Source organism: Hyperolius riggenbachi, chromosome 8, assembly GCF_040937935.1.
Source record: "Hyperolius riggenbachi isolate aHypRig1 chromosome 8, aHypRig1.pri, whole genome shotgun sequence".
Lineage (NCBI taxonomy): Eukaryota > Metazoa > Chordata > Amphibia > Anura > Hyperoliidae > Hyperolius > Hyperolius riggenbachi.
The window spans coordinates 169,208,269-169,223,259 of NC_090653.1; the positions used below are offsets into that span (position 1 = coordinate 169,208,269).

The following is a 14,991-nucleotide window of genomic DNA, read 5'->3' on the forward strand; positions in this document are numbered from 1 at the left end:
GGAGTTTCTCTTTAAAGTTACTTTTATTCAACCAGCAATTTTTTTTTATGGGAAATTACATAGGTGTCTCCCAAAAGATAATAAGACAATGTACAAGGGGCATTATTGTGGAAAAACAACATTTCTCAGCTTTTATTATTTACATTTGAACAAAAAGTGTCCAGTCCAAAATTATTCATACCCTTCACAAACTGTTACAGTCTGTGGGAAAATCCAAAGTCCTGTACCATTCCAAATAGTCCAAGCTGTCTAAAGCATCCTAATTACCCTGATTAATTGGGAACACCTGTTTTTATCAACTCAACAGGTGAAAAACAGCAGCTCTCTGCAGTTGGTTTGTGGGCAGTCATGGCTGAGGATAGTGAGGTGAAAAAGAATCCAAGGATCCCACCAAGGCCATCCTGGTGAATCTGGGCTCTGCTGGTGGCAATGTCTCCAGGCAGACAATCCAATGGACACTGCACACTGCTGGGTTCCATGGATGCAGACCAAGGAGGAAGCCACTTCTCCAGATAAGGCACACAAAAGCTTGCTTGGCCTTTGCAAATGCTCATCTGGACAAAGAAGACTTCTGGTCTTTTGTGTTGTGGTCAGATTAAACCAAAATTGAATTGTTTGGTCACATTGATGTTTCATTCATTTGGCGTAAAAAAGGAGAAGCCTTCAACCCAAAGAACACCATCCCCACTATCAAACATGGTGGTGGGAACCTAATGCTTTGGAGGTGTTTTCAGCCAATGGACCAGGGAACCTAATCACAGCAAACAGAACCATGAAAAAGAGCAAAACATGAGAATTCTCAATGAGAACATCAGCGAGTCTGCAGAGAAACTTGGCCTTGGGCACCATTGGACATTTCAGCATGACAATGACCCAAAACACACAGCAAAAGTGGTGAAGAAATGGTTAGCAGACAACAACATTAACGTTTTGGAGTGTCCCAGACTCCCAGCCAAAGTCCTGAAATGAATCCAATTGAGAATCTGCGGAGGGAGCTAAAGATCAGGGTGATGACAAGAAGACCCTCCAACCTGAACGATTTGGAGCTCATTGCTAAAGATAAATGGGCAAAAATTCCTGTGGAGAAATGAAAAAAGCCGGTCCGCAATTATAGGAAGCGTTAGATTGCTGTAATAGCCAATAAAGGCTTTTCTATTGGTTATTGAGAAGAGTATGAATATTTTTGGACTGGACACTTTTTGTTTAAATGTAAATAAAAGCTGAGAAATGTTTTTTTTCAATCACAAACACTGGTCCACATGACAGCCCAGGGGCCCCAGGTCTCTCTCACTCACTGGGGCCCCCAAACCACCATGCGACACCTAGAGGGAAGTGCGGGCAAGCCCTGGACCTCTCACCTCCAGGGAACTCACCCCACCACCTCTAAACTGAATGCCATCTGCAACAAACACAATTGCTAACTTCCAGTCAGAGCAATATCCTGCCTCTATCTGGCCAGCAGACGCTTGTCAGCCAATCAGGTGCACTGTCATACACCCTTTGCCTGCTGTACCATACCTAGCAGGAATTACATAGATTAGCATTCAGGTGGGAGGCTTCGGTTGGACGCAATCGTGAATTGCGTCGTTTAACAGGGACGCCCCGTGTAGGCACATCTCCCACACGGTCCCCTCCCTAACCACTCACCTGTCAACCGCATCGTAGAAGCTGCAAAAAATAAAATTTAAAATCACAAACACTGGTCCACATGACAGCCCAGGGGCCCCAGGTCTCTCTCACTCACTGGGGCCCCCAAACCACCATGCGACACCTAGAGGGAAGTGCGGGCAAGCCCTGGACCTCTCACCTCCAGGGAACTCACCCCACCACCTCTAAACTGAATGCCATCTGCAACAAACACAATTGCTAACTTCCAGTCAGAGCAATATCCTGCCTCTATCTGGCCAGCAGACGCTTGTCAGCCAATCAGGTGCACTGTCATACACCCTTTGCCTGCTGTACCATACCTAGCAGGAATTACATAGATTAGCATTCAGGTGGGAGGCTTCGGTTGGACGCAATCGTGAATTGCGTCGTTTAACAGGGACGCCCCGTGTAGGCACATCTCCCACACGGTCCCCTCCCTAACCACTCACCTGTCAACCGCATCGTAGAAGCTGCAAAAAATAAAATTTAAAATCACAAACACTGGTCCACATGACAGCCCAGGGGCCCCAGGTCTCTCTCACTCACTGGGGCCCCCAAACCACCATGCGACACCTAGAGGGAAGTGCGGGCAAGCCCTGGACCTCTCACCTCCAGGGAACTCACCCCACCACCTCTAAACTGAATGCCATCTGCAACAAACACAATTGCTAACTTCCAGTCAGAGCAATATCCTGCCTCTATCTGGCCAGCAGACGCTTGTCAGCCAATCAGGTGCACTGTCATACACCCTTTGCCTGCTGTACCATACCTAGCAGGAATTACATAGATTAGCATTCAGGTGGGAGGCTTCGGTTGGACGCAATCGTGAATTGCGTCGTTTAACAGGGACGCCCCGTGTAGGCACATCTCCCACACGGTCCCCTCCCTAACCACTCACCTGTCAACCGCATCATAGAAGCTGCAAAAAATAAAATTTAAAATCACAAACACTGGTCCACATGACAGCCCAGGGGCCCCAGGTCTCTCTCACTCACTGGGGCCCCCAAACCACCATGCGACACCTAGAGGGAAGTGCGGGCAAGCCCTGGACCTCTCACCTCCAGGGAACTCACCCCACCACCTCTAAACTGAATGCCATCTGCAACAAACACAATTGCTAACTTCCAGTCAGAGCAATATCCTGCCTCTATCTGGCCAGCAGACGCTTGTCAGCCAATCAGGTGCACTGTCATACACCCTTTGCCTGCTGTACCATACCTAGCAGGAATTACATAGATTAGCATTCAGGTGGGAGGCTTCGGTTGGACACAATCGTGAATTGCGTCGTTTAACAGGGACGCCCCGTGTAGGCACATCTCCCACACGGTCCCCTCCCTAACCACTCACCTGTCAACCGCATCGTAGAAGCTGCAAAAAATAAAATTTAAAATCACAAACACTGGTCCACATGACAGCCCAGGGGCCCCAGGTCTCTCTCACTCACTGGGGCCCCCAAACCACCATGCGACACCTAGAGGGAAGTGCGGGCAAGCCCTGGACCTCTCACCTCCAGGGAACTCACCCCACCACCTCTAAACTGAATGCCATCTGCAACAAACACAATTGCTAACTTCCAGTCAGAGCAATATCCTGCCTCTATCTGGCCAGCAGACGCTTGTCAGCCAATCAGGTGCACTGTCATACACCCTTTGCCTGCTGTACCATACCTAGCAGGAATTACATAGATTAGCATTCAGGTGGGAGGCTTCGGTTGGACGCAATCGTGAATTGCGTCGTTTAACAGGGACGCCCCGTGTAGGCACATCTCCCACACGGTCCCCTCCCTAACCACTCACCTGTCAACCGCATCGTAGAAGCTGCAAAAAATAAAATTTAAAATCACAAACACTGGTCCACATGACAGCCCAGGGGCCCCAGGTCTCTCTCACTCACTGGGGCCCCCAAACCACCATGCGACACCTAAAGGGAAGTGCGGGCAAGCCCTGGACCTCTGTTTTTTTTCCCCACAATAATGCCTTTTGTACATCGCCTTATTATCTTTTGGGTGATACCTATGTAATTTCACATCAAAAAATTGCTTGCTGGTTGAATAAAAGTAACTTTAAGTCAAAATTTGCCAGGGGGATGAATAATTATGAGCAGCACTGTAAGTACATATGGATTGGCACTGTAAGTCTGGACACAGACTTCAAACAGGCACAGTTTTAGCAGCTACAATCACAGTGCCTATTACTTTCCCTGTAGCTGCAGGAACCCAATAGATCAGGAAACCAGTGCAGCACATTCCCCGCGTGTTGTGTGACATAAAGTAAAACATACAGGCAATAAAAAGTATGCTTCTCTTTTACTGTTAACATAACAGCAACACATTAGCCACACTGTGAACCTCGCATTAATAACATGAACGATTATTAAACGTTGTGTACCCAAATAGAGATGTCGCAAACATAGAATTTTCCATTTGCGAACATGGAACGTGAACTTCCGCAAACTTATGCGAACCGTCACAGAATTCAATGGGCAGGCAAATTTTAAAACATACAAAGACTAGGTTGGAGTAGGAATTACATCGTGAGCCCCTCTGAGCAGTGGCGTACCTAGGGAATTTAACACCCGGTGCAGACACAACCCCCTCCCCACAAAAAAAAGACAATTTTTTTAATGGAATGGTTGATGGGTTGGGGCACCCAAAGTGTTGCTGCAAACTTTGGGGGATTTTGGGGGGAAAAGGAGTCATCAGGATGTGGACGGAGCTAACTGTTATGAAACTCAGTACTCTATACAGTGCTGCAGAAGATGTCAGTGCTATATAAATACACAATAATAATATGGTAGGGCATTAGACTATGACTATGGTATGATTAGATTGTGAGCTCCTCTGAAGACAGTCAGAAAATGGGGACATACAAAAGAAGGGGATGCATAGGAGGAAAGAGGGAGATAAAGAGGAAGAGGCACAAGACAGAGAGCCTGGTGGGAGAGGAGAAATGGCAGGAAGACCTCTCACCAGGACTGCAGACATCACCAGTGCTGTTTAGCAGGGACATGCTGTTAAAAGAAGCCACTAAAATCTGAAAAGAGGAAAGGGTCATGGGGAAGACAACAGGGTGGGAGGGGGAGCTGGACAAAGAAATAAGAGCAGAGAAGCAAGCTATTCTAAATTGCCTGGAGCTTACTTCTCTGCTCACTACAGAAGTCGACTGTCAGCACCAGTATCACTGGCTTCTGCAACAGCAGACTGCCGTGCATTATTGATTTAGTACTCTGATCAGAATAAATAATCAATAGTCTAGGGCACTCTGGTATTACAGTAGCCAGTACACATGGCTATTAATGACAGGCAACTTCTGAAGCACACATCCTGCCACCTCTCCCTGCTAATGTCCCAGCTGCAGCACAACAATCCTTCTCTTTACTCACCCTGCCGCTCTGCACATTCACTCACTGCAAACTGTGTGTAGAGAGTGGGGAGACACATTACCCACGGGACAGGAAAGGGGGGGGGGGGTGCTACATCTAGTACAGGAAGTAGTACAGTCCCCTGCACTGCCTGCTACTATTTTCCCAAATGTTGCCAAAACTATGTAAAATGGTCCCAGGTGAAAGAACACAGTAGCTGAGCACCACAGCGGCACCCTAGCCATGGCTACACCTGGTGCTGTGAGCACTTGCAGCCCTATGGTAGGTACGCCACTGCCTCTGAGGGACAGTTAGTGACAAGACAAGATACACTGTACAGCGCTGCATAATATGTCGGCGCTACATACTGTAAATATTTAAATAAATAAATAAGACTGTTTCTGCCCACAAAAGTGATGGAAAATTTGTTTCAGTGGGTCTAACACCTGAACTGTGGCATGCCGGAGGGGGATCCAAGTCCCATCAAAAATTACGGAGATGACGCACTACAAATAATGCACTGGAGTGGTACTGTGCATGCAACTGAATGTAGCAACAATAGCAGTAGTGTGCACAGCTCTGGGTGTCAGTGGGCTGTAGAGTGTCACACACATAAAAAAAAAAACACAAGAGACCGATGTACTAGCATTCAAAAGGCTGTTTGGGGTGCTTTCACAGCAAGTGAGGAACAAGAACACAGGCCTAGCTAATGCTTTCCCTACCTATCTGCTTTTTGATGGGAGGGTCCAGGAGGGGGTGCTAGCTGATTGGCTGCCATGTGTCTGCTGACTGTGAGGTAAGGGGACAAAGTTTGGCTACATGATGATGTATAGGGGGCGGGTCGAACACGTCATATGTTTGCAGTTCGCCGAGTATGCGAACAGCGAAAATTCGCCGGGAACTGTCCGCCAGTGAACTGTTCGGGCCGTCTCTATCTCCAAAGTCTATGGTGCTTGTCACATCATGTATCATTTTGTGTAATGAACACATTGTTTACTGTTTAGCCCATCAACACATCACGTTGTTGAATAGAGGAGGGAGGGGGTGTGTTGCATGTAAAGTTGGGATGTGGCTAAAGGTGTGGAATGGGTGTGTCCTAGTGTCCCTTTTTCCAGACTCCAAAAGTTGGGAGGTACGCAATGTGATGGACTTGCTGGTCACACAGAGCAAAGTGGTCATTTAGATTTGTCTAGGAGGGATTTACTGTATCATGAAAAATACTCAGGAATCCTGTAGTGGCAGCACAAGCCAGGCCTCTGGGCACAAATACTAATGCAGCATCACAGGTGTAGGCATGTTTGTTTACTATGGTTTTGGGAAGAAGCTAGAGCTACCGAAGTAGAACTTCAGTGTTACAGTGGGGAGCAGGGCCGGGGCGAGGCATAGGCTGGAGAGGCTCCAGCCTCAGGGCGCAGTGTAGGAGGGGGCGCCGAATTCATTCAGCTGTCATTCCTAATTGTGTTTGAAGCAGAAAGAAATAAGAAAAGGGGATACATGGCAGTGACTGCAGCCAGATAACTAGATATTAAGGTGTTGGGGAGGTTGTGGGCCCAGTGGCGCCTCTTAGTCTAATAGCAATCAGTGTGTGACGGCGCGGGTGGCAGGGATGGAGGGGCGCACTTTGGTGTCTCAGCCTTGGGTGCTGGAGGACCTTGTCCCGGCTCTGGTGGGGAGAATATACAACTGCGTGCAGGCAGTGACCATGAAACACTCTTCAGCACTGCAAAGCCAAAGCACTAACCTACAGTAAACTGATTGTTTGAAACAGTAGTTATTAGATAATTCTCCACTGCCTCTTTGTTTGTCCAAATTATTATTAACTGACCGCTGATTTATCATAAATGCTGTATGTAATTTTCTTTGTATGTTTCAGTGATCTGAAGAATAACAAAATCAAATCATTGCCAGACTATGTGTTTCATCTCTATCAGGATTTAGAGAAGCTGTAAGTTCTTATAATCATTTAAGAAGTTTAAAGCTTTCTTCTGTCTCATAGCAGCTATTATTGAAGAGCAGCAGGTGCCGGTGTTGAAATACTATCAAGCAAAGTTGTTTATCTGAGTGGGAAGACATCTTAGAAAATCTGCCAGGTTTTTATTGCCGTTTGTTCCTGTTAGAATGACAATAGGTAACAACACAAAATAAGTAATTATCTGGACTGGTAATGTCCCGGGTGTAGATTTGGTACAAGATGAACATAAAGACAAAGTGGCAGAGCACAAATGAGTTTAAGGTAAATTTCTGGGGAAATATTTTAAAATGACTGTAAAAGAAAGGTGACTGAGGCATATATCTTGATCAGACACCACTCCACTTATGGCATCTCTCAGTGGCAACTGTATGATTTTAAACAGTGTGTTTCAAAAAAAACAAAAAAAAAAAACAGCAACCACAGCCTCTGCTTTCTGTCACCAGTCTACATTGCAGACCATGGGAAAGTAAGAAGGTAGAATGTTGGCTGGCAAAACTTTACTTCTGCCTTGTTTTGAGATGCATGGTATGTCCATGTAGGGAAGCAGGATGGTTAATGCAGGGGTATAGATTGCAGCAGCCATATTTACAGATGGTCAGTGCATGATATCCTGCAGCTGTCACTGGCAGTTTCCATGAGTGAGGTGGATTGAGATCAAATCTATAGATTATCTTCCACCAATGTACCCAACATGGAGGAGGAGAGAGGAAAGAAAAGTATGTATAGCAGAACTTGTCTCACAGATGTCACCCTTTAGCTACAAATGACTATGTGAGCCTGTTTTACTAAGCTAAAGGACTGAAAATTGTAGTCCTGCAGCTTAGTATGATGTGGTAAATAAGACTACTAGATCACTATTATTTACTAGCAGACACTTATTGACACTGGATTTTCATGCATGCACATTTCCCTATTCACACATGGTGTGCCTTATCTATGAAAGAAATCAATGTGCCATAGTTTTGCAATCTAATGCCTGGCAAGCGTTTTATTTCATTTGGTTGCACCTGTGCACATAGCCTTACTAAAAAAAAAAATGGAGGGGATTGTAGAAAGAAACAGAGAGCCAATATAGTGTAGTATGTTAATTAACCACAGGAGGGAGACAGATGTGAACAATTATACTTACAGCAGTTTAAAAAGAGAAGGTCAATATTAACTTACTGTTACGGTGCTGTCCATCTTTCCTTTGGTCACCCGCATCCCCAGCACCCCAGCACCATCATCTACTAAGGTTTGATTTACCAATGTTAGGCAGATGTGAATGTACAATTTGTGTGGCATCAAGAGGTAATAAAGCATTTAAAGTGACAGTGCCCGGTCTGTCTCACTGTACAGCAATATTAACTTACATCCTCTTACAGAAAATAGTGAGATAAATGATTAATTTTAATATAAAAAAACAACTCTCATAGAATGCAAAAAAATTCCCAGAACTCAGTTCCCACTTCAGCTTGTAAGCAAGCCCAGCACCTACCCAGCATTTAGCGTCTCTTTTTAAACTATTTTATTTCAGGGCACCCAAGGTGAAAATAAACTGATGAGAAAAACAATTGTGTCTATCCTCAGTCTCCTAAAATGACTTTTTAGATATCCCACAGTTTTATTTTATATTTAAATCTATTTTAAAATGTTTACTGTTTCATTGTCTCTGCTCAGTTACACCTTCATTGAATTATCTATGAATTATTGACCCTTTTTACCTCTTTCCTGCTCTCAGAAGCCATTTACTGACAGTAAAATGTTTTATGGCTGTAATTACTTATCAGTGAGGGTTATGCTATAGCCTGACCCAGTCCAACCCGGGCCCCACCCCAGCAGAAACTGTCACTTGCATACCTGGGGCCTGATGCAATTCACTTTTTCACCTGAGTTTTCTCTTAAGAGATGTTTCGTCTTCAATTTAAAATGACTTTCCAGCATTATTCAACTACAAAAGTACCAACACACAGGTGAAAAAGTAAGATCAAAATAATGTTGAGTGTTTTCTGGATTTCTGGCTCAAAAGGCATTTTATTGACAAGTTTAAAAATATCACCTAGGTGAAAACCGAGGAGAAAATATTGCATATGGACCCTGATGTTTAACTTTTTTCTGGCAGAGAAAGAAAAAAAAAGAAACACAGCCTAGTTATTTGTGTACTTGGCACTGTACATACACATGACTATGTCATCATGTCACATGTCTATCTCATCATGTCACCATCATGCCACATTTCACCATCATGTCACATGTTGTCCTTTAAGTGTCACATAGCCATCTTAGCTTTTTACCAAACCATGCTGGTCTGGTGACCAAAAGTCAGGATCCAGCAAGCCAAAGCCTTCCCCATGCAAATATCTCCTTGAAAGGAAGTGGCATTATTAGAATGGGAGTGGCTTGTGCTTTGTGGGGAAGTTTAGACCACAGCAGCTCAGGGGTTTATGTAGTCAAGAAGCTGAAAAGAACTTCTCCAATTGAGTAACAAATAATAAACAAAGCCTGATGTAAGCCATTCTATATTGTAGTCAAAATAAAACATTAAAAGTTTCATGCTGTGCTTCAGAATAATCTGCATTTTTCTGTGAGAACATTGGACAGCAGTAACAGAAGTCCAAAAATGTAAAAAACGTATTCAATTTCCACTTTACATAATACTATTTTTTTAGTCATAATAATTGTTTATATAAAAAGTAGAAATATGTGTTTAGATTATTGTGCAGATGTATAATGTTTAACGTTTGAGTTATTGTGCAGTGAGTATAATGGGTGCAGTAATGACTGGTATTGTGTTTTGAATAAAGGCAGACCACTGCTGATTTTTTCATTTATTTTATTTTCAAAGCCTTCTACAAAACAATGAACTGCAGTCTATCTCCCGTCTGACATTTTCTGGACTCTTCAGGCTAAAAATGCTGTGAGTAAAGACATGTGTTGATTAACTAAGTGCTTTAAGTGAAGACTTTATAAACAAATTAAATATAGTTGCAAACATATGTCAACTGAGAACCTTAAAAAAGTCCTGTGAAAATGAAACAGAACTGCGCAATGACCTTTGATTATCTATCTACCATACCTCTCTTAAAGGGGAACTGAAGAGAGAGGTATATGGAGGCTGTCATGTTTATTTCCTTTTAATCAATACCAGTTGCCTGGCAGCCCTGCTGGTCTATTTCTCTGCAGTAGTATCTGATTAAAACCAGAAACAAGCATGCAGCTAGTCTTGTCAGATTAGACTTATAAGTCTGAACCACTGAAACACCTGATCCGCTGCATGCTTGTTTAGGGGCTATGGCTAATAGTATTAGAGGCAGAGGATCAGCAGTGCTGCCAGGCAACTGGTATTGTCTAAAAGGAAATAAACATGACAGCCTCCATATACCTCTCTCTTCAGTTCCCCTTTAAAAGGCTTTTCCAAAATTGTTGGTCCAATGTGCTAACAACACTTAAATACTACTAACATTTGTATTATGTTTCAACTTTTCTTTATTTTTAAAACTAACTTATAAAAGCAGAAAGAATGCATTTGCTAGTCAACCTGTGCAAAACAGAAATGTGCCTCCTTTTAACAGAAGGTATTTGCGATAATTCAGGTTGGAGTAAGCATATGATGTCTCCCACGATACATCACTGCTGAATTTGCAAACCATCCCTTTGTTGTCCATGAAAGCTAAACACGCCTCCAGATCTGCTGGTATGAAATAATGAGTCAGTTTGTTAATTGTACAGGGCCACAATAATACAACATGCATACGGACTGTTTCAGACTGGTTAGTCCACAACAGTGCATGGCGTGGATTAGTGTGGCTTTATGTGGTAGGACTAGAAACACCCAGAGTAACAGATTTCCAAGCAAGCTCATTGTGAACCAGAACTCCTAGGAGTGTGTAAGGGGCTAAAAAGGACCAAAAAGCCCTCTTACTAAAACTCTATGCAAAACAGAAAATTGCCTTCTTAAAATAAAAGGTAACGGTAATTGAGATTATTCAGGTTGGAGTGAGCATATGATGTCTCCCACAATGCATCACTGCTGTATACGCAATTCATCCCTTTTAACATGAAGTATACATGTGTTTTATTTACATGATTAAACAGGTACAGTATTTCCCTTGGAAACATAGTGTAGCACACAAGGTTGATGGTCATATGCCAACTTCTAAGTGACAATTATAAGTGCAAACTGGGAGTTTATTCAGCGTGATTAACTGATAATTAGGTGAGAAAGAAACAGCCACAGCATTCTGCTGTTTCTTCAGTGTCCTGTAGGAAATGAAGTTGTACTCTGCAACATCATAAACTGCCTCTTTAGGTGGTCATACATACATCAACCTCCTTAGTGGTAGCCCTGAGTCAGGCTCAGGGCAGAAAATTGCAGCTCAGAGCAGTAACCTCAAGCCTGACTCGTGGTAGCCGCCGAGAGGTTAATGCAGAGCATAGTGCACAGTGGGCTTTGCAACTCAACTCACCCAGGATCCAGATGCTGCCAGCCATTCTCCTCGATTCCAGGGAGGTGAGTACATTTTTAAACATCGATTTCTGGCATATTTGATCACAGTGACTAAATCTGCCAGGGAAAAATTACTAATAAATGGGCACCTTTTGTTTTTTGGTGATATTGAGAAACAGTTATCTGTTTGCTTTCGACTGCTTTAGTGTGCAAGTATGTGTATGGACTACCCGGTGCACCTTTAGGACTGTCCTTGCTTCTCTTCATAACTGACAAATTAGTTCAGATCTTTTGAATGAGCACATTGAATGATAATCTTAAAGAGACTCTGAAGCCTCCGAAAATCACCCTTTTTTTAAGACAGTCTTGTTAAGCACTAATGGTTTAGCTGAAACGCCACTAATCAATGCTTTATTCACCCCCAAATACCGGGGCAAAAACCCACGACTTTCTGGGTCGTGGATTTTGCTGCCTGGGGAGGCAGAGCTTTAAAGGGGTTCTGTGGGGGTTTGCTAAGGATAAAAACCGCCACTTACCTGGGGCTTCTATCAGCCCCCTGTAGTAAGTAATGTCCCATGCCATCCTCCTCCGATCCGCCGTTCCCCGCTGCCAGTCCCAGTCTTGCGCAGCACGCCGTCCAACTGCGGCTGTGCGGCCATGCTCACTCCCGCCCACGTCATCAGAAGCTTACTGTGCAGGCACAGTACAAAAAAAAACGTCATACTGCGCCTGCGCAGTAAGCTTCCGATGATGCGAACGGTAGCGCACATTATTCGGCTATGACAGACGAATAATGCCCAGTGCCAGCGGCGGGGAACAGCAGATCAGAGGAGGACGGTGTGGGACATTACTGCTACAGGGGGCTGATAGAAGCCCCAGGTAAGTGGCGGTTTTTGATGTTTGGAAATTGATGTTGTGGACATGATGGTAGAGATTAAATCTGCTTAGAATGGTTACTCCAAATTAAAATTTTCACCTCCTTCTTTTTGCAGAGTTTGTTTGCCCTTTCCAAACCTTTTTCGTTTCTGTTACAGATTTCTTAGTGACAATCGGATCGAGATTTTGAAGGCTGAAGTGTTCAAGGATCTTCACTCTTTGGAATGGCTGTAAGTTGCAAACAACAATCACTGACTCACCCTTGAGTGATGATGACAGCAAGGTCTTAGTCATATGACCAGGGCCGGCCCGCTCATGAGGCGGGGTGAAACATTTGCCTCAGGCGGCAGATCTGGGGAGGGCGGCACCCGCCTGTCCTTGGATGCTGGGGGCCGCCCGCCGAGCTGGAGGGGTAGCTGGCAGAAAGGGGGTATTGGGCCTAGCGGTGGGAAGGGGGGTCGGACCCCCCCCCCTCCCTCGCCTGGGTCCCCCAATCTGCGCTGCTCCTCCAGCATTAAACCAGCGTGCATATCATTAAGAGGCAACGGGTGGTGGACTAACTCACCTCTTCCGTGTTCCATCGTGTGCTCCACTGACGTCACTTCCGGCAACGCCGCCCACTGTATTGTAAGTGGACGGCCTTGCAGGAAGTGACGTCAGTGGAACGCATGATGGAACGCGGAAGAGGTGAGTGATTTCCCCGCCCGTTGCCTCTTAATCATATGCACGCTGGTACTTAACGCTGGAGGAGCAGCGCAGATCGGGGGACCCAGGCGAGAGAGGGAGGGGTCCGACCCCCCTCCCCGACGCTAGGCCAATACCCCCTTTCTGCTCGCTACCCCTCCAGCTCGGGGCCCCCCCCTATGGCTGGGGGGGAGGGGGGCCGGCGATTTTTTTTCTAATTTTGCCACAGGCGGCAAAAAGTCTAGGGCCGGCCCTGCATATGACATCCTTCCAGGCTATTTCATTAAATATTAATCCTGTTCCTTTAAACCTATCTGATACTATTAAAATCTCAATGAATCATTTCTCACAGCAGTCTTCAAACTAACTCCAACTGTGTTTTTATGTAATTCGAAAATGAATTTAACCACTTTGTCCTCCTGGACGTAGAACTACAACAAGGAGGACATGCGCGCTCATGCGCGCTCCCGCAGCCAATCGCGCACGTGCACACACACTCCCAGTCCGCGGATGAATAGCCCAGGAATCAATGAATCGGGCCATGGTGCCGATCACTAATTCCCCTCCCCCGCAGAAAAAGCGACAGCTTTTCTCGGAAGCTTCGCTTTTTCTGGCTCCTATGTCCCTCTAAGCGTACATTGTACGCTTAGAGTGACGTCATGTAAATAAACTCAAGGTTGCCATCTTGTGGCTAAAAAGTAAAACTACATCTAAATGTAAAAAAAAAGAAACATATATTTACCCCAAACAAATACTATTTACATCCCACCCTCCCAAAAATACCCACATAAAATGTTTAATGATTAAAAAAAAAATGACAATAAGAAAAATAACCACATAAATATTTACCTAAGGGTCTAAACTTTTTAAATATCTATGTAAAGATGAAATATATATATATATATATATATATATATATATATGTATATTATAAGCTTGTAAATAGTGCTGGATGCAAAACGGAAAGAAATGCTCTTTTATTTCCAAATAAAATATTGTCGCCATACAGTACATTGTGATAGGGACATAATTTATACTGTGAAATACCTGGGACAAATGGGCAAATACAATACGTGGGTTTTAATTATGGTGGCATGTATTATTTTAAAACTATAATGGCTGAAAACTGAAAAATAATGATTTTTTTCTGTTTTTTTCTTATTCTTAATGTTAAAATGCATTTACAGTAAGGTAGCTCTTAGCAAAATGTACCGCCCAAATACAGCCTAATTGGTGGCAGAAAAAACAAGATATAGATCAGTTCATTGTGATAAGTAGTGATAAAGTTATAGGCTAATGAATGGGAGGTGAACATTGCTCGGATGCATAAAGTGAAAACGACGAGGGCTTAAGTGGTTAATAGAATAACAATACTCTCTTAAAGGAGTTATCCGGGCATTGTAAAGAAAATAAAGGCTACTTACCGGGGGCTTCCTCCAGCCCCAAGCTCCCAGGACCTCCCTCGCCGCACCTCTGTGTGCAGCCGTTCGCCGGAGCTCCGTCCTGGTCCCTGGCGATGACGTCAGAGCGACCTCCAGGTCGCTCTGTACTGCGCCTGCGCGAGCAGCGCTGTCAATCACCGCCACGTGGGCCGGAGCGGACCGCGCAGGCGCAGAACTACTGCGCCTGCGCAGTCCGCTCCGGCCCACGTGGCGGTGATTGACAGCGCCGCTCGCGCAGGCGCAGAGCTCTGACGTCATCGCCAGGGACCAGGACGGAGCTCCGGCGAACGGCTGCGCGGCGAGGGAGGTCCTGGGAGCTTGGGGCTGGAGGAAGCCCCCGGTAAGTAGCCTTTATTTTCTTTACAATGCCCGGATAACTCCTTTAATGTACCTTTCATTGCCAGTGCTATGATTAATGTTGTGAGTTTTATGCTTGTTTTAGTTCAGGGTTTCCTAAATTATGCAACTATTTATTAAAGGGGAACTTCAGCCTAAACTAGCGGTGGCGAACCTATGGCACGCGTGCCCAAGGTGGCACTCCGAGTCCTCTATGTGGGCACGCGCTGCAAGCCACTGCTATATTG

General features: G+C 44.7%; 1 protein-coding gene across 3 annotated transcripts in view; it reads left to right on the forward strand.

The window, feature by feature from the left end:
* LOC137527183 (relaxin receptor 1-like) overlaps window positions 1-14,991 on the forward strand; it is a 467,519-nt gene that overhangs the window by 337,086 nt on the left and 115,442 nt on the right. For all 3 annotated transcript variants that reach the window (XM_068247656.1, XM_068247657.1, XM_068247658.1), the window contains 3 exons: window positions 6,881-6,952; window positions 9,804-9,875; window positions 12,440-12,511. In XM_068247656.1, coding sequence (XP_068103757.1) covers window positions 6,881-6,952; window positions 9,804-9,875; window positions 12,440-12,511 — 216 coding nt within the window. The remainder of the gene's footprint in view (window positions 1-6,880; window positions 6,953-9,803; window positions 9,876-12,439; window positions 12,512-14,991) is intronic.